We start from the raw sequence: 18,944 nt of genomic DNA, 5'->3' as shown, positions 1-18,944 counted from the left end.
TTATTTATTCCTCAGATTCTGTTGTATTTAATTCCCTATTATTTGTGTATATATATGTACATGGTATATCTGCATGTATAGTATTAATATATATTATATACATACATATATGCATACATGTCTGTGTACATGCATTAACCTCGGTGTGTGCATGAGATCAATAGAGGCCTGTGTTGAGTATCTTCCTCTATCATCCTTGACCTTAAATTTAGAAACAGGGTCTCTCACTGACTTTGGGCCTTACCATTTTGTCTAGGCTGACTGGCCAGTGAGTCTGGGGAATCTGCTGAGTTGAACCCCCAGTGCTGGGTTATAGATGTGTTACCACTAGGCTGGCTTTTTACACAGTGCTAGGGGTCGGTTAGGCATGCTCAGCAAGCGCTTTACTCACTGAACCATTTCCTCAGGGCCCCTACCTTATCCGATTTTGAGGATATGTTATATCTTCTCCATTTCTAAATTTTTCTTCAGATTTTCTCCCCCCCAATCCATGTCCTTAAAGTTATTTTAAAATTAATTTTTAAAAATTAAATCTATTATTTGAGGCCATATTCTGAACATGGGTCTTGGGTATGGGCCAGGCCAGTATCTATGGTCCTGGCCAGTTTTTAATAAAGCTTGCTTTAAATTTGGCTCAGAAAAACTTCATTATTTGAATTCACCACTTCATTTATTATCAAAATGTTACTGAATACTAAGTGTATGTTAACTGCATTTGTTAAATGTGAGAGTTAATATAGTCAGGTAATTATAATGTGCATGGCAGGATTTATTAAGAAAGATATGCGGGCCGTAAGTGATTTCTAGTAATTAACAATTGCTTGTGTTGGCTTTAGAGTGTTGTGTGTTATCAGTGATCAAGCTCTTTGTCCTTGTGGGGACACGATGGGGTCCCTGACTTAGTGATGTGTGTTTTGTGCGTTATGGTTATAGGACTGTTAGTGAACCTTCTCCAGCTCAACCAGGTTAGAAGAGCCAGTTGTAGCGAGGAGCTGTGCAGCTTTAAGGAGACTGAGCTGGTGTGGAATTGTCTTTGGAAAGGAGGAGGGAACTGTACTTCAAGGGTTTCTTCCATTCTTGAAAAACATGCCCTAATACTCAGCCCGTGCCCTGAGTATCTGAACTGCAGGGATCTGGCTCCTGCAAGACAAAGGCAAGAGGTGTTATTGTGTCATAAAGCATTTTCTCACACAAGAGAAAATCCTGAGCACTGCGTTAACTTCCAGGAAGCTTGTTATATCTATATTTCTATAAGGTTTTTTTTTTTTTTGTAAACTGATCACCTTTCTTTCTTTCTACTTTCAGTGGTAACTCATAAATCAAGTTAAAATGTCTCCAGAAATTGCCTTGAACCGAATTTCTCCAATGCTCTCCCCATTCATATCGAGTGTGGTCCGAAATGGGAAGGTGGGACTGGATGCTACCAACTGTTTGAGGATAACGGACTTGAAGTCTGGGTATGTACCAGACCTAACTCAGCTTTTGTCTCACAATAAACCATCCTCACCAGATTCATGAACAATGACTACCACAGGAAGTGTTCAAGTCTTGTTCTTATCATCTGCTGGTGTGTGTGTGTGGGGGGGGCACGCGCATGCTCAAGTACATGATTAAATGCAGGACCTCACACATGCTAGACAAAACTTGACCACATTCCAGTGCCAAATTGATTTGGTTTTAATTCTTGACATTTTCTGCTTCTTATTTCCTAAGTGTGTGCGTCCACATTCGGGTGTTACGGGTGATTTATTTCTAATGGGAACGCTAATGTGTTTTTTCTGACTTGTCTCTTTGTGACTAACATGCTATGTGGGTTTTAGCATGTATGTTTTCCTTCACTGGCTTGCTTTCTTGTTTACTGCAGTCTTACTGTACAGTGTAAGAATTGGGTTTAGAGATGCTGTGTCTGATCTCATTCGATGATCTCCCTTAATACAAAGATTACAGTAGCAAGCCGAAATGAGCCATAGTGGGGTTGACACAGTCAGTCTCATACCTGGATATGTTGTGTTAAAAAAATAGAAAACAAAAAAACCCCAAACAAACCAACAACAACAACAACAACCAAAAGAAAAAAGAAAGAAAAAAGAAGTAAAAAGACCTGTCTCGTCTTTCATTTGGAAATAAAATTAGATCTGCAGAAAAGAGAAAAATCCTACAGGAAATTGCAGTAGTAATCTTAGTTGTCAACTTGACAGACCTAGCAAGAGTGAACCTCCATTGAGGAATGGCCCCTGTCAGATTGCTCTGTGAGGCATTTTCATGATGGGGGAAGAAGGTCTAGGCCACCGTGGGCGGTGCCATCCTTGGATGTGAGAGCATGGGCTGTGTGAGAAATGTAGCTGAGCAGTATCATCAGGGAGCAAGCCAGAAATCAACAGTCCTCCAAGGTCTGTGTGTGACAGCTCTTACCTCTGCGTTCCTGCCCTAGCTTCCCCACTGACGGACTAGGCCTGTGAGGTATAGTGAACCTTCCCTCATAAATTGTTTTTGGTCAGTGTATTATCATAGCATCAGAGAAGCAAAGTAGGACAGAAATTAATATTGTTCTACCATTAGTAATCATTCTGTACTTGAGATTTGCCGATTTCCTTCTTCACGGACAAGAGTAGTCCAGAATACAAATTGTCTTTAGTCATTGAGCGTCTTCAGTTTCCCCAGCCTGTCCTTAGTTTTTCTTCGTCGTGAAGCATTCTTAAAGATTATTGACTACTCCTCTGTGCTAGCCCCTCTCTGTGTGGTTGTTAGATGTCTTCCTCTCATTTGAGTCAGCACTGCATCCCTCCTCTGAGAGCACTAGAGCAGGGTCGTACTACCTCAGAGCTTCCGACGGATGGCTGGACGATGCTCATATGTCTTTTTATATGATCCTCCTGCCTCAGCCTCTTGAATAGCTGGGACAACAGACACCATACCCACTCAACCATGCAGTCATGAGGTGAGACCTCAATACCGCAGTGCTGCTGCCTGGGGCTCATTCTATGCATTTTCAACATACGATCTATTCAGTTTTTTGGTAAGTTTATTGGGGCATAATCTCTTTGTAAGTCAGAGAGCAAATATCTGGCCTATTTGTTCTCGTTACTTATTTATTCCTGGCTTTGTCTTTGGGAGGTCTGTCAAGTGGCTTTGTGCCCTTTTGGCATATCCTTACTATTTTCTTTCTCACTAGAAATGTTGCGTGTGTGTGTGTGTGTGTGTGTGTGTGTGTGTGTGTGTGTGTGTGTGTGAGTGTGTGTGCCTCTGTGTGTGTGTGTCAGTGTGTGTGTGTGTGTGTGTGTGTGTGTGTGCCTCTGTGTGTGTGCGCCTCTGTGTGTGTGTCTGTGTGTGGTGTCTCTGTGTGTGCCTGTGCATGTGTGTGTGTGTGCCTCTGTGTGTGTGCTCTGTGTGTGTGTGTGTGTGTGTGTGTGTGTGTGTGTGTATGTGTGTGTGTGTGTGTGTGTGTGTGTGTGTGTGTGTGTGTGTGTGTGTGTGTGTGTGTGTGTGTGTGTGTGTGTGTGTGTGTGTGTGTGTGTGTGTGTGTGTGTGTGTGTGTGTGTGTGTGTGTGTGTGTGTGTGTGTGTGTGTGTGTGTGTGTGTGTGTGTGTGTGTGTGTGTGTGTGTGTGTGTGTCGGTGTGTGTGTGTGCCTCTGTGTGTGTGCCTCTGTGTGTGTGTATGTGCATGTGTGTGTCAGTGTGTGTGTGTGCCTCTGGGTGTGTGTGTGTGTGTGTGTGTCAATGTGTGTGTGCCTCTGTGTGTGTGTGTGTGTGTGTGTGTGTGTGTGTGTGCCTCTGTGTGTGTGTAAGAGCAAGCAAACTAGGTTTAACTGAGAAGTGGAATAAGCATCATGGAGGGGACCAGAAGATAGGTGGCCCAAGATGTTGCATTTTTGGCTCTCTCTTAGTCATCCTTGTTAGCCTCTCTTACCTTTACACTTTTCTTTACAGTGTATTTATCTTTTGTCTGTGTGTGTGAACATGCATGTGCCACAGTGCACCTGCGGATCTCAGAGGACACCCTACTGAGCCATCTCCCTCCTGTCACCATGTGCACCCTGAGGCCTGATGGGTTGTGATTGACATCCATAATGTCCATCTACTCCTCCATGTAGGGCCGTAGCACACACAGGAAGTACCATCCAAGGAGACAGTTTGGAAGTTGCTAGTTATCCTTGAAGAGATGCTGTTTAAGTGCCCATATTTTCCATATTTTACTGATAGGCAGAGTCGATAGGTAAGAACCGAATCAAAGCAAGCTTTTTTTTTTTTTTTTTTTTTTTTTTTTTTTTTTTAATAAAGTACAATTCATCTTTATTTCCCTTATGGACCCTCGGAATTTCTGTAGCAGTTAGGACTGTGTGTGCTTCTGAGCTCCGCTGTTAGGCCTTCAGTCTCTTAAGGACAGAGAACTTACTCATATACTTCTGTGAGCTTGCTGTGGTACCTCCCGTGCATAATGTAATACACAGGTCAGAGTGGGTGGTGAATGGGAGAGGTGATCGTTGTTTCACAGAGAAGTTACTCAGTCTGAGGATCAGAGCAGTTTTGTTCTTGTGGCTTCGAAGGCTTTTTGTTGTCGGTAACATATTGTTTAAATTCTATTACATTTGACATTCCCTGACAAACTGATACTTTTGAAATTATAGCCAAAATATATTATAGGATTAGATTTATTCTTTAATTTACATTTACTTATATATTTTTAAGATTTATTTCATTTTATGTGTATGAATGTTTTGCCTACATGTATGTATGGGCACCATGTGCATGCCTGGTGCCTGCATAGTCAGAAGAAGGTGTTGGATCCCTGGAAGTGGAGTTAACATGTGTTTGTGAACCATGTTGTGGGTGCTGGGAACTGATCATGGGTTCTCTGCAAGAACAAGTGCTCTGAACTACTGCGCCGTCTCTCTAGCCCCAGATTTATTTTCTAGGTAAAATATATACTGAGACCCAAAGGGGCTGCTGTTCATTACAGTGAACTTTCTGAAGGTTTATTCTCTGCTGTCGGGTAATTTGATCCAGGCCTGTGCTATCTGCAGGATATTGTGTTCTGTCAGTTTTAGTGAGTTTGTAATCTTGATGATGTCTAAGTCTGATCAGACTCTGTAATGATGCCTGGCAAGTGCAATGGGAGTGGGGGAGGCAGAGCACTCACAGCAACCTGTGGCCGAGGAGCCTTGATATCTTTTTTTGGCATATTGCGTGACTCAACCTCACTGGCACATGGCTGCCTTTGGGGCATCTGCTGTGACATCTCATCCACCCACAACTACCTGTTGCGTTTTTGGGTCCATGTTCTAAATTTCGTTACTTAGTTAAAAATAGATGCTCAGTGTAAGTACTTTGATTACTAAAGAGTGTAATTTTAAAAGATGAGTGGTGTGCACTCTTGTGATTGAGCTCAGTTGGGCTATGTCTGTCTCCAGCTTGCTGTCTTAGTCTGTCTGCAGAGAAGCTGCTGCTCTGGGAGGCAACAGATTAATTTTAAAGATGGCAGTTTCAGTTCTTTAGTGTGTAGATGTTCACTTGGCTTTTCACACTGCTTCCTTTTTCCACATGGAGAGGGTCAATGAGAGAAGAGTAGAAGGGGGATAAGTAAAGGAGGCCGGCCATGGGCACATGGGGGGAGGGGGTGGGGTGGGGAGAGAAGGGATAGGGACAAAGAGGACCCGAGAGCAGAGAAGAGTAAGGGCAAGAGAGCAAGAGCCATATTGCTTTTCTTTTTCCATCTCATTCCTTCTTCCTGTACATGAGTTCATTCTCTGTCTCTCTGTCTCTGACTATCTCTCTGCTCTGTCTCTCCCCTTCTTCCTCTCCTTCCCCTTCTTTGAGTGTGTGTGTGTGTGTGTGTGTGTGTGTGTGTGTGTGTGTGTGTGTTTGAGACAGGCTTTCTTTACATAGACCATCTGGAAACTCACAGACATCCAACCTTCTACCTCCTGAGGGCAGTGACCACATCCGGCCATACTTAATATATTGACTTATAAATCTATCTCCAAGAAGTATCTCACTTTGCATGTGTAAGAAACTGTTTTAAGCAATATGCTCTATATATCTATGTGGAATTTGCTTGTTCTGTTATTTTCTTTTTTGAGACATGGTCTCACTCTAGTGTCTAGGCTGGACTTGAATTCACAATTCTGCTCGAGCCTTCTAAATGTTGGTTTATAGACAGTGTACTAGTATACCTGTTTTGCCTAGTTTTAAGCTAGTAAAACTTGTGTTTATAGATATTCTTACTTTTGAACTGATATATGTATCATAATCCATTATGTGAATATGTCCCCCATTTTAAATTAATATTTTTATTTACTCTGATGATTTTGTATATACATACAATATTTTTATTATGCACACCCATAATTTCCCACAGATACTTATCAGCCTGGCTCCCCCACTTTAAAATACTCTCAGGTTTTAGTTCATTTTTAAGTGTTTTTTTTCCCCCTTTGACAACCATAGTGAACCATAGCGAACATTCTACTGTGTCTATATAAGAAGATGCTTATGAGAATGTTGTTGTCTCAGGCAGAATTTCTCAACCTGGGCATGTTTATCTATTACTGTTGTAAAAGCAATTGAGTGAGTCCTAACATCATTCAAGAAGGGAAGAAGAACAGAGTGGGAACTCTAAGAACATGTCACATGTAGAACAAGTAAAGTGTATTTTGTGAGTTTTCAGTAAAATAAGTCTGAGAGTACTGGGTGGGACCTGATGAAAACAGGCAGTGAGCTGTTCCTTCATGCTCTCTTCCTAGAAATGCAATTACTCACCCTTCGACTAGAGGCAGCCTCTGGTACTGGCTGTGGTCACATAGTGTCTCTTTCCTGCTACCAGAAAGGAGATCACTCCCAGTTTGTAACCTTACTGTTACCTGGTGTGTTAGTTTTTTGTTGCTGTGATAAAATGCCTTGAGAAATGCAGCTTAGAAAACAAATTGGGTTTACTGTTTCACAAGGATGGAGTGGTTCATGGTGGGGAAGACTTGGTGGCAGGCAGGGAAGATATGGTTGTTGGAGGGAGAATCTGGCTGGTCATATTTCATCAGCCCTCAAGAAATTGAGAGCAAAAAGTAGGACCAGGCTGTAAAGCCTCAACCCTCTTCCAGCAGCATACTCTGTCTAGCAAGGGTTCAGCACCTAACAGTTTTGTAGTCTTCCTAGACAATACTACCAGCAGGGACCAAATCTTCAAATACACGCCCTATGGGGGATGCGTCACCTTCAAACTAGGACAGTGTTGTTTGTCAAGGCAGCCTGGTATCTCACATGGTTTGTGCTTATATCTCCATGATTTCTGATAATCGTTTCATATGCCTACCAGCGATTCAGTTTCTTCTTTTGGAGATGATCTTTGTTCATCTTTTAAGTGGGCTATTGGTATGTTTGTAGAGCTTTGAAAGCATTACTCATGTATGTTAGACTTTAATCTTTTGACAACTACAGTACTAGAAATACCTGTGTGCAGTCTGGGTCCTGTATTCTTTCCTTTGATGCTACTAATATCCAGGAGATTTAGTTTTAATGAACTTAGATTCAGTAATATTTTTTACTTTTTAAGGGGAAGGCAGAAGAGAAAAAATTACATAAAGAGAAGAGAAAGAGGGGAGAGGCAAAGTTTGAGAAATTCTGGTCTATCCAGTAGTCATACATTCTTTTTAAAAAAATTTTAAAGGTTTTTGCTTTTCCTGATGTTTAAACAAATCAATTTTTTCTATAGAATACAGAACAAGATATACAGATCTCCTTCCATGTGGATAATGATTAAACCAGCATCATTCTTTGCTTTGCAGGACCATTTCAAGTGGATTCAGGTGTCCTTTATGTCACACATGGACCTGTTTCCAGGCTTTCTCATTTCCTGTCACCCTCACTGTCTTTGTGTCAGCATAATAAATACTGCTGTATTTCTTATAGCCTTAAAGGATGCTGTTCTAGTAGAGCAAATTCTCCTTTATCCATGTTCTAAAGCTTAAAAACATTGCCTGTTGAATCATATATCCTAAATAGTAAGGTAACCTCCTGTAATTCAGTTAACAAAAGCCTCTCTTTTTAATTTGCCAAGAAAAAGAAATAGAGGAATGAAGTGGAAACTAAAGGGTTCTTTGGAGAGTCCATTGTGTTTTGCTGGTGAAGGAATGTTTTGTTAAAGTGGACACAGGTGAAAGGCTAAGGGAGATTCATGAAGGAACATTTCACTGAAGCAGACACAGGAGAGAGGATGTTCTGCTAAAGCAAGCATCACGTGAAAGGACACGTGATGAAGGATTCTTTGCTAACAACACACATGTATTAGTTTGCTGTACATTGCATAGTTGAGCTGCATTTGTCAGGACTTCTCGGACTCGGGCAGATTGGATGCACGTGCTGAGGCAAGGCCCGTGCTGAGGCAAGGCACGTGGAGGACACGTGATGTTTGGAGGGTATAAATAGGACTCGATGGCGTGAGGAGGCTGAGCCAGGCTTGCTTATAGAGCTAGCTTCGTAAGGCCTTTGGGTCTCAAGTCTTCACCGATCTTCGCTTCCCTGAGAGAGGCACATCGCTGTTGCTTAACCTGACTCTACTGAACTGGACTGCTGATGTATCCATGAAATGTTTGCAAGAGGACCAAGCTGCTGCCGCTCAACTGATCTACCTATGAACTGAACTGCCGGTTTCCAGACAGGAATTGCTCCAAAGAACCTTTCTAAACAAGTCCACTTTCCCCGTATCCTTTCTTTTCCACTATCTCTGGTGGGTGGTAGGCTAGAATCGAGGTTAAAGCATTTAAGAACCATCATTAAAAATGGGATTTGAGCTTCTGTAAGGCAAAGGACACTGTTGTTAGGACAAAACGGCAACCAACAGATTGGGAAAAGATCGTTACCAATCCTACAACTGATAGAGGGCTCATATTCAAAATATACAAAGAACTCACAAAGTTAGACTACAGGGAGACAAATAACCCTATTAAAAATGGGGTTCAGAGCTAAACAAAGAATTCACAGCTGAGGAATGCTGAATGGCTGAGAAGCACCTAAAGAAATGTTCATCATCTTTAGTCATAAAGGAAATGCAAATCAAAACAACACTGAGATTCCACCTCACACTAGTCAGAATGGCTAAAATCAAAAACTCCGGCGACAGCAGATGCTGGCAAGGATGTGGAGAAAGAGGAACACTCCTCCATTGTTGGTGGGATTGCAGACTGGCAGCAACCATTCTGAAATCAGTCTGAGGTTCCTCAGAAAATTGGACATTGCACTACCTGAGGACCAGCTATACCTCTCTTGGGCATATACCCAAAAAGATGCTCCAACATACAACAAAGACACATGCTCCACTATGTTCATAGCAGCCTTATTTATAATAGCCAGAAGCTGGAAAGAACCAGATGCCCTTCAACAGAGGAATGGATACAGATATGTGGTACATCTGCACAATGGAGTACTACTCCGCTATCAAAAACAATGACTTTATGAAATTGATAGGCAAATGGATGGAACTGGAAAATATCATCCTGAGTGAGTTAACCCAATCACAGAAAAACACACATGGTATGCACTCATCAGCTCAAATGTTCGAATTACCCTAGATGCACAGAACACATGAAACTCAAGAAGGATGACCAAAATGTGGATGCTTCACTCCTTCTTTAAAAGGGGAACAAGAATATCCTTGGCAGGGAATAGGGAGGCAAAGTTTAGAACAGAGGCAGAAGGAACACCTGCCCTACATGTGGCCCATACATATACAGCCACCAAACTAGATTAGATAGTTGAAGCAAAGAAATGCAGGCTGACCAGAACCGGATGTAGATCTCTCCTGAGAGACACAGCCAGAATATGGCAAACCACTGGAATGCCAGCAGCAAACCAATGAACTGAGAATGGGACCCCCGTTGAAGGAATCTTAGAAAGGACTGAAAGAGCTGTAGGGGCTTGAGACCCCATATAAACAACAGTGCCAACCAACCAGAACTTCCAGGGACTAAGCCACTACCCAAAGACTATACATGGACTGACCCTGGGCTCCAACCTCATAGGTAGCAATGAATAGCCTAGTAAGAGCACCAGTGGAAGGGGAAGCCCTTGGTCCTGCCAAGACTGAACCCCCAGTGAATGTGATTGTTGGGGGGAGGGCAGTAATGGGGGAAGGATGGGGAGGGGAACACCTATATAGAAGGGAAGGGGAGGGGTTAGGGGAATGTTTGCCTAGAAACCAGGAAAGGTAATAACAATTGAAATGTAAATAAGAAATACCCAATTTAATAAAGATGGAGAAAAAAATGGGATTTGAAAAAATTAAAGTTACAAAGGAGCAGTGACTTGGTGAGGGATTGATTGAGAATTGGTGTGCAGGAAAACTCTGAAATGACATTTAATTGAGTCATGAAACATGAATAATTTAGAGTGAGAGTTAAGGAATACGATAAAGAGGTAGACGAGCAAAGGCAGGAAGAAGCTTTGTGTGGTTGGGATAGAGATGGGAGATGGAGGGAACAGAGATTCTGAAGGGAGTCAGGAGTCAGGTTGTGGAGAGCATGAAGGACTAGGCCTGGAGCATCTAGGTCTCATCCTAGATGAAGTGAGAACTTGCTAAAGGATTTTAAGTAGTGTAGAACGGTGTGACCATGTTTAACAGTGAAATGGCTGGCTTGTATGGAAACTGTCTGTTGGCAGTATGGTATACTGGGTCAGCTCAGCAGACCGAGTGAGAGATGGTGGGACGTAGAATGTGGTGGTGGCCGAGGAGGTAGAGAGATGTGGTTGACAAGCTATGTAAAGGGGAACAGTGAGCACATTGAATGTGGGTATGAGGGGTAAAGTGTGGCTGCTACTCTTTAGTGTGAATTCATGTCATTTACTGAAATGTGGTATGACCGGTGGAAGAATTGTTTCAATCTAGATTAGTTTGTTTCAGTTTCTACCATATTGCTGTTATTCTAGGCCTTCTCTTTGCCTTTTTCCTGTATTGAGTCTCATATCTTAGTCTTTTATTCTGTTCTTTTGATTTATTGGAAGTTATAGCAGCTAACAAGGGGGCAGGGGGAGGTAAAATTGTAGCGTTCCTGAAGATCTAAAAGTGTTTTTATTCTTGTTTTAAACTTGATCAATAATTTGGAGGCAGGTACAGAAGTCTAAATTACAAAGGATTTTCTTTTTGAAATTTGGAGGTGTCAATCTGTAATTTTGGAGCACCCAACGCATATAATTGTCATAAAATCATAAAGACAGGGTCCTATCTTATTTCTTTAAGGATATTAATTTTGTGTATTACCTTTCCATTCTCTTTCACGTGAATTGCTTTCTTCAAGTTCCTGACTATCGGCCGTCCAGATTTATAAAAGAATACGACTCTAAAATGCATGTGTAAAGCTCTTTGAGCATGGGTGAGTTAATTGATGAGTTTCAGTACAGGGCTACCAGGCAACAGTTGGGCGTCTTTATTGGGTGATTGCTAGACTTACTAGCTGATGGTCTTCCTGTAGGCTATAAAATAAAACCCATATGGATGCATGCCTTCTGATTCATCAGCAAAATTCCAATTTGTAGACCAAACGGTATGCACACTTTACGGCTTTTGATATTCTTGATAAAGTAGTATGTTACATATTAATAGGCATTCACACACACATTTCAGAAAATGTATTATAAAGTTGCTCTTCTAATAGCAGTATGTGAAGCTGCCAATTCTTCCACATTCTTAATTTTGTTATTCATGTTTTGTAAAATAGATTATTAATTTAATAGATAGACATGGCGCTTACTTAGTCATTTATTTCCTCTTAATTGTGTATGTGGATGAGAGGGAAAGAAAGAGCATGTTGGGTACTTGTCTTTTTCTGATTAATTTGCAAAACTATTTGTACCCTACCAAATGTAACATTTCACACAATGTAATGCCTGTGTTCTCCTACCTTTTCAATCTCTTTCAATTAGATCTTCTTTTTCTTTTAAATATGCAGACACTCTTCAGTTGTGTTCTGTCTGTGAGGACTTGGTAAAGTAGTCTCAAATTAAAGCAAGGCGCTGAGGGTGATAGTGGGATGCAGAGGCGACGGTGTAGAGGAGGAGAGCAGCCCCTCCTTTCTTCTAGTGTTGCTCTTCAGTGGCCACTGCTCCTCCTGCTTCCTTTTACTCCTTCTAAAGGTATGCTCTGTGCCTTTAAGCCTTCTTTGTTTCTTTCTATGTAAGCCATGCTGGATTGCTATAGTAATGGCCCCCCAAAAGTCACGCCTCCCTTTGTCCATTATGCTTTAATCTTAAGAAATTCAAAACTTTGCTTTTGGCTTTGGGAAGACAGGGTTTTTCTGTGTAACCTTTGCTGTCCTGGGACCTGCTCTATAGACCAGGCTGGCCTAGAACTCAAGAGATCCGCCTGCTTTGGTCTCCCAAGTGTAGAGAGTAAAGGCTTTTGCCACCACCACCCCCGGCTTCTTTTGAAGATTTTTAAGAAACAAAATTATGTGTTTGTGTGTGGGCTTGAGTGTGTGTGCGCCCGTGTATGTGCATCATGTGTGTACAGGGAGAGGCCAGAAGAGGGCGTCAGGTCCCTGGAACTGGAGTTACAGGTTGTGAGCAGTCTGATGTATAAGTTAGAAACGTAACCCCACGTCATCTGCAAGAGCAGCGTGCATTCGTCCCCGCTGAGCCTTCTCTCCAGCCATTTTCTTAATTCTTTAGTCTGTGATTCTCTGTGAGTTGAATTTTGCTAATAGAATATTAGAAAATGATATTTGACCTCTGAGTCCTGGCATGAAGAGCCTTGAAGTTGTATTTCTACCCTCTTGGGATATCATGATTGACATGTTCATGGTCTCCTTGGGAGAGAATGATCCATTAATTCCAGCTATGCTTACCCTGTAGCCAAGGCCTCTGGAGATAGTGTGAGCATGCAGACTGCAAGGAGGGACTTTTACCAAAATGGCAGGTATACAGCTATTGAGTTCTGCTGGTGTGGGCCCTGGGTGTGGCCATAGATATTATGGGAAAGGAGTTCATTCAGAGTTCACGTGCTAGCTAGCTAGGTTCCACACTCAAGAGTGTGGTGCTGATGTTTTGCTGAGTGCCCTTTAGGAGGACGTTCCTCAGGTGTTTTTAACCAGATGAAGGTGGGCCCTGCACTCCTCATGCACTGCACTTCCATCAGACCTTTATCTCAGAGCTTTCTACCTAGCTCTCCTCTGATTATAGTCACATGATAGAGTAATAGGCATAATTTTAATTATGCCTATTTATAACTGTTTAACACTTACAGGTGCTGCCATAGCCAGGAATGCTATACTTTTGTAAACCCAGCTCTGAGGGAGGCAGGAGGATCTCAAGTTCAAGATCTGGCTTGGCATTGAGTAGTCAAGGTCAGCATGGGGGAGGGAGTTCAGTCCGATCGAATTTCAGATTAAGAAATAAGAGGGCTGTGAGGTAGCTCAGTGGTCAGATACAGTCAAACAAAACCCCAAATGAAACAAGTGCCTTTCCTACTATCACTTGTGGTTTTTAATTTATATTTTGTACTTAGGATTTTAAGTGGTAGTTATTGGTCTTGAGCCAGTAGACTCTGAAATCACTTGCTTGGGAACTTTCGAGATTCCAGAATCTGGAGTAGTCAAACCTTGATAAACATGTTTTGGATTTTTTGTAGTGTGAATCTTGGGCTTTTCATGTCCTGCAGTGACTTCATTTCATTTCAATATTTTGTGTGGAGGTTGGGTTGGGGGGAAAGATGAAGGGAAGTAACTAATGTGGAAAGAAGAGTGCAGGGGAGTCTAGTCAAGGCCTGGCTTAACCTCACATGTTTAGGGGAACAATAAAACATTCTAACTGTTACCCTTTGGCCTTTTGTGCTTCCTATCCATACAACTTAAAAGTATTTATTTTTATTTTATGTATTTGGCTGCATGTATGGAAAGTGCACCATGTCTGTGCTGGCTGCACATGGGGCTCAGAAGAGGGTGCCAGGTCCCTCGGAACTGGAGTTACAGGTAGTTATCAGCCTCTGTGTGGGATCTGGGAACAAACTTAGGTCCCCAGCAAGAGCAGCAAATGCTCTTAACCACTGAGCCATCTCTCCAGCCCTTTATTCTGAACACACATGCACACGCACACACGGGTGCACACGCACACACGCACACACACGTAGTTATGTCTGCCTGTGTGTCTTTGTGGAGTTGTTGGCTAGAAGAGGTTTTCTGATCTCCCAGATCTGGGGTACCAGTGATCGGGAGCCAACAGAGGTGAGTGCTGGGAACCAAACCTAGCTCCCCTATGAGAGCTGTATGTGCAGGAGCTGCCTCTGCAGGCCCATTCTGAGTTATTTTAAGAGTACTTCATAAATAGTTTTCCTTTTGTTTGCTTCTATGTTGAGAAGATAGGCGAGAGCCTTTTGGTTGGTTCATGTTTATATGGGAATGACTGTGTTTTAAGGCTCCAACATAGTTATTCAGTGCTTTAAAAGGGGCCTTCTACTTGTGTAGAAAGGCAGAAATCTTTATTTATTTAGTTTGTGTGTATGCATATGGTGGTCCAAGGACAACTTGCAGGATTCTCCTTCCACCATGTAGGTCATGGGTTTTGAATTTAGGTTGTTAGGCTTGGTGGTAAGTGCCTCTACCTACTGGGCCATCTTGTTGGCCCTGGATTAGCTCCCCCGTTTAGCTTCCAAGTTGTTTGGATAATCTTTATTTTTATGCCATGCTGCTTGAGGAATGATCTTATAACCTTCACTTTCAGGGCCACATTTCCTGAGTAATTTGGTTCTCTTTCCCATGGCATGTCACGAAAGTGAAATTTATCCCACCGACCTTGCTGTTCTTGACTTTTTGTTTTCTGAAAAGGTTTTTATCTCAACTTTTACTGACCAATCTATGGACAGCAAGTCTTGAATCAATTTGATGTTTTGGAGGACACTTCCATCTTCTTTTAAATCCTCAATGATGGTTTTTTTATTTGTGGACTTCTTGATGTTTTCATTTAAAATTATTTTTAGTGGTTCAGTAAATTATTAATATTCAGGTACAATTTTGATCTTTGCACAAACTTTTAATGTGGCAAAATATATGTAACATAAATCTATCCATTTATAATGTACAGCTCTGTGGCATTAAGTCCTCCCAAATGTGACGACGATGTACATGTGACCAACCTTTGTTAAGTTTTGCAAACTCAAGTACCCATGAACAGTAACTCCCTGGTCTTCCCTTCAGTCAACCAGTGACAAATGCCATTTACTTTGTCTCTATAAGTTTAACTAGTTCAGGTAGTAAGTAAGTGGAGTCAGGGAGTAGGTATCTTTTTGTGAATAGCTTATTTCACTTCACATGGTATATTCAAGATTAATCCATATTGTAGTATGTGTCAGAACTTTCTTTCCTTTAACGCTGAGTAATATTCCTCTGTGTGTGTGTGTGTGTGTGTGTGTGTGTGTGTGTGTGTGCGTGTGTGTGTGTTCCCGCAACCCCACGTGTGTGTATCACGTTGTGTACTTTTTTCAGTGATGTCTATTGCACGCATCTTTTGACTGTCATGATAACGCTGCTGTTGGTAAAGATGTCCAGCTCTCTGAGTTTGTTTTCTAGGACTTGATGGATTGTATGGCAGTTCTATGCTTAATTTTGTCAACTCACCATATAATTTTCTATATGGGCAAAAGATAGCTTGGGACACTCTTTTATGATATTGATACTGATAATGTCATTTGATGCACAAAATTCTTACCTTGTTGAAATCCAAGGTACTTAGTATACATTCTTCACTTTGTTAGGTTGAACTTTGAGAAGTTGAAATCACTTCTCTAGCCTCCTTCACCTGTAGTTTTTTCGTTCTTTTCTTTAAAAGTTAAGAACGGGAAAAATAAAAAACAAAAATCTTGACTCCCCCATTTTTAGGGGTTAGGTATTTAGCTCAGTGGTAGAGTACTTGCCTAGCAAGCGCAAGGCCCTGGGTTCGGTCCTCAGCTCCGGGAAAAACAAAAAACAAAAATCTTGAAAAGTTAAGAAAGGGGCTGGGAAGCGGTTCACTTGGTAAAGTGCTTTTCATGCAAAGCATGGGATGTAAGTGTGGATTCCCTAGCACCCACAGAAAACCCTGGCATGGGAGCCCACATCTGTAACCCAGAGCAGGCAGGCAGGCATTTGGGGAGCAGAGATAGGCAGATCTTTGGAACTTATTGGCAAGTCAGCCTAGCCAAATTGATGAGTTTCATGTTGTGTAAAAGACCCTGTCTCAAACAAGGTGGAGAGCCATAGAGGAAGGCCTGTGACATTGACCTCTGGCCTTCATGTGTGCACATGTGCATATGAACCTGCACATGCACATGCATAAACCTACTTGAACTCGCACGCGTGCGTGCGCACACACCCAACCCCCCCCCACCCCCAGCACACACACCTAGAGAAAACTATTGAAATTGGGCCTTTCATAGTACTGGCATTCCCTTCCAACAGAGGAAAAACCTCCACCAGTAATGCACCTGCTTCCTCCAGAGTGGAAGCCTGTTAATGGAGAGTTAGTGATTATATTGTTAGGGTTATGGAGGTAGGGTGTAGCTCATGCCAAGTTATTGGTTAACTCAAGCTGCGCTAGGTCTAGCAGTGAGGACAATGGTGTAAGCTGCTGTGAACAATGCTGTCTTTGTAATAGGAGGCTTTGATGGCTATACTGTAATCTTTACATAGTAGGATTTCCTTATCTGAAGTTTCACTTTCTGTAGTTTCAGTTATTTACAGCCACCCACGATCCAAAAATACTAGTATTTCTTGAGACTCTAAATAGGAAGCAGCCTTGTTCACTTGGCTTTTATGATTGTGCATAGTTACAGTTGTTCCATCTCGTTCTTGGTCATGGTTAGTTTCTTTTTTTTTTTCCGGAGCTGGGGACCGAACCCAGGGCTTTGCGCTTCCTAGGTTCCTAGGCAAGGGCTCTACCACTGAGCTAAATCCCCAACCCCGGTTAGTTTCTTTCAATGTCTATTTTGTAGACTGAACTTCTGTAGGAAAAACCAGAACCCATAGACTTTTTGGGTTATTGCTGAAGGTATTACACACTTTGGTTACTGCACATAGAGACCTCAAGTTGGTACTGACCACCAAGCTTTCTCCCTTCTGGCTTAGCTCTCATGGCACTAGAAGGGTCTATGTAGGCTGCAGTCTTACTCAGCCTTGAACACTGAGGTACAGTAATGCCTGGAGTGACAATGTATGTCTGAGGGCACAATAGTGGCATGGATATTATGAGGCTGCACTTTCTGATGGGTTTAAGGCCCTCTTCACGTAGGAAGTGTCTGCCTGGTACTGTACATCTTGCCAAGGACCTGTGTTGGGGAGCTCCCCTTCTCCAGGGGTGAAGCTATTACTACTATTCTGTTGAGTGGACATGGCATGTACTGCTCTCTGAATCCCATCTCTCTCTATAGACAGAGAGTGCAGCTCTCAGGCCCCAGCAGGGAAGCTTCTCTGCAGGGGACGTGGTTAACGGAGAAACTCAGAGTGTTAGTGGAGGACTCAGCCACAAATGGAGTATCTGTGTTTCCCTCCCCCTGCAAGGCTTAGGGAGCAGCAGAGAAAGATGATTAGAGCCAGAAGTCAGGGAGGACCAGAGCAAAACAGTATTGTCCTGACACGGGAGGACCTCTGTGCTTAGGATTAACAGCTGTGGTTACTTGTATGAGGTCGGCAGGACCCTAAGCCGGCGCACATTCTAGCGCGGAGAGGAAGCAGCTCTCGAGCCTTTCGTTCCCAACTAAGGAGCTACTGGCAGCTGGTGGCTTCTGGGAGTGAGATAGTTTCCTTCCAGGGCGTATCCCTTGGTGGGCCAACCGTGCTTCAGTGGGTGGCTCTGTACCTATGACTGTGTGGGCAGCACAGATTATATTCAGTGGATTTACATGAAGATGACAGCAAGTTGGGAGTAGGGTCGAGGGGTTGAGGGGTTAGGGGAAGAGTAGGGAGCGAATATGAGCAAAAGAACATTGTAGGAAATTCCCAAAGAACTAAAACATACTATAGTTAAGCTTCAGATAACAGTAAAATAATGCTGTTCAGGGTTTCAGGCATCCACTGGGATGTGTATGCCTTGGATCGTATCCTCAGGAAGAGCCATATTTCCTTCTTTCATTTCTTCTCCTGCCTTCCTGCCTGATTGCCGTCTTGTGGGGATGTTGGGAGAGTTTCATCATGTAGCCCAGGTTGGTTCCAGACTCACACAAACCGTGTTGTTTAGTCTCTTGAGAGCTAGGATTACAGGCGTGAGCCACCGCACCTGCCGTTAGTGTTGTTTTTATTGAAGACTTTTAGCTCCCCGAGGACAATGCCTGTTTTGTTCCCCACCGCACACCCTATACCTGGCACAGTAGTTATTCAGTAAGTAGTCGTTGACGCTCTTGGAAACCGTGTCTGACTGCAGTGCGTTTAAACCTGCGGCTTGTATGTACTGCCTGGGTTTCCAAAGACCCAAACTCAAACACGGTTGATTGTATCTGAATGCCAAGAAGGCGGAGCCACTCTACACAATAAGAGCTATAGAATAATTGTGCCTTTGTAGAGAAGTCCTCTCTTATGTGTGTAAGGATACATGTTTACGCATGTATGTTTGAGTGCACAGAGAAAGCTTATTGAGAAAGACACATATCAAGTTCTGTACAGTGGTTAAGTCAGGACAGGAAGAGACTACGAACACTGAGGGGTAATTGGAGTTTCATTTTTATGATATAATTTTTTACAGTGAAAACATTTATATAATTTGTAGAGCAAAAGTGAATATGTTTAAAGCAAGCAGAGGGATCGCATTCTGCTCTGGGAATGAAAAGGCAGTGGAAGAGGAAGTTTGTTTTAGTATCAGGAAGGTGGGCAGATTTCTGGGTAGAAGAAATAGACCCGGGGAGGACTGAAGCTCAAAGGAGAGCATCTTTGGCATTGGACACTGGGAATCCATGCAGGAACACACACTTCATGTTAAAGAAATGGGGAGACATGAGGAACACCCTT

The 18,944-nt window shown here is 42.5% G+C and overlaps 1 protein-coding gene across 3 annotated transcripts in view; it reads left to right on the top strand.

Annotated features, from left to right (window-relative positions):
- Babam2 (BRISC and BRCA1 A complex member 2) overlaps positions 1-18,944 on the top strand; it is a 382,404-nt gene that overhangs the window by 2,573 nt on the left and 360,887 nt on the right. For 2 of the 3 annotated variants that reach the window (XM_032908967.1, XM_032908965.1), the window contains exon 2: positions 1,306-1,457. In XM_032908967.1, coding sequence (XP_032764858.1) covers positions 1,330-1,457 — 128 coding nt within the window. In that variant the 5' untranslated portion in view covers positions 1,306-1,329. Of the gene's footprint in view, positions 1-933; positions 1,008-1,305; positions 1,458-18,944 lie in introns of all 3 variants that reach the window. The other variant, XM_032908966.1, reaches the window with a different exon arrangement.

This window comes from Rattus rattus, chromosome 7 (genome assembly GCF_011064425.1).
Source record: "Rattus rattus isolate New Zealand chromosome 7, Rrattus_CSIRO_v1, whole genome shotgun sequence".
Taxonomy (NCBI): domain Eukaryota; kingdom Metazoa; phylum Chordata; class Mammalia; order Rodentia; family Muridae; genus Rattus; species Rattus rattus.
The sequence above is the reverse complement of the archived record's forward strand: the minus strand, read 5'-3'. Positions and strand labels throughout refer to the sequence as shown.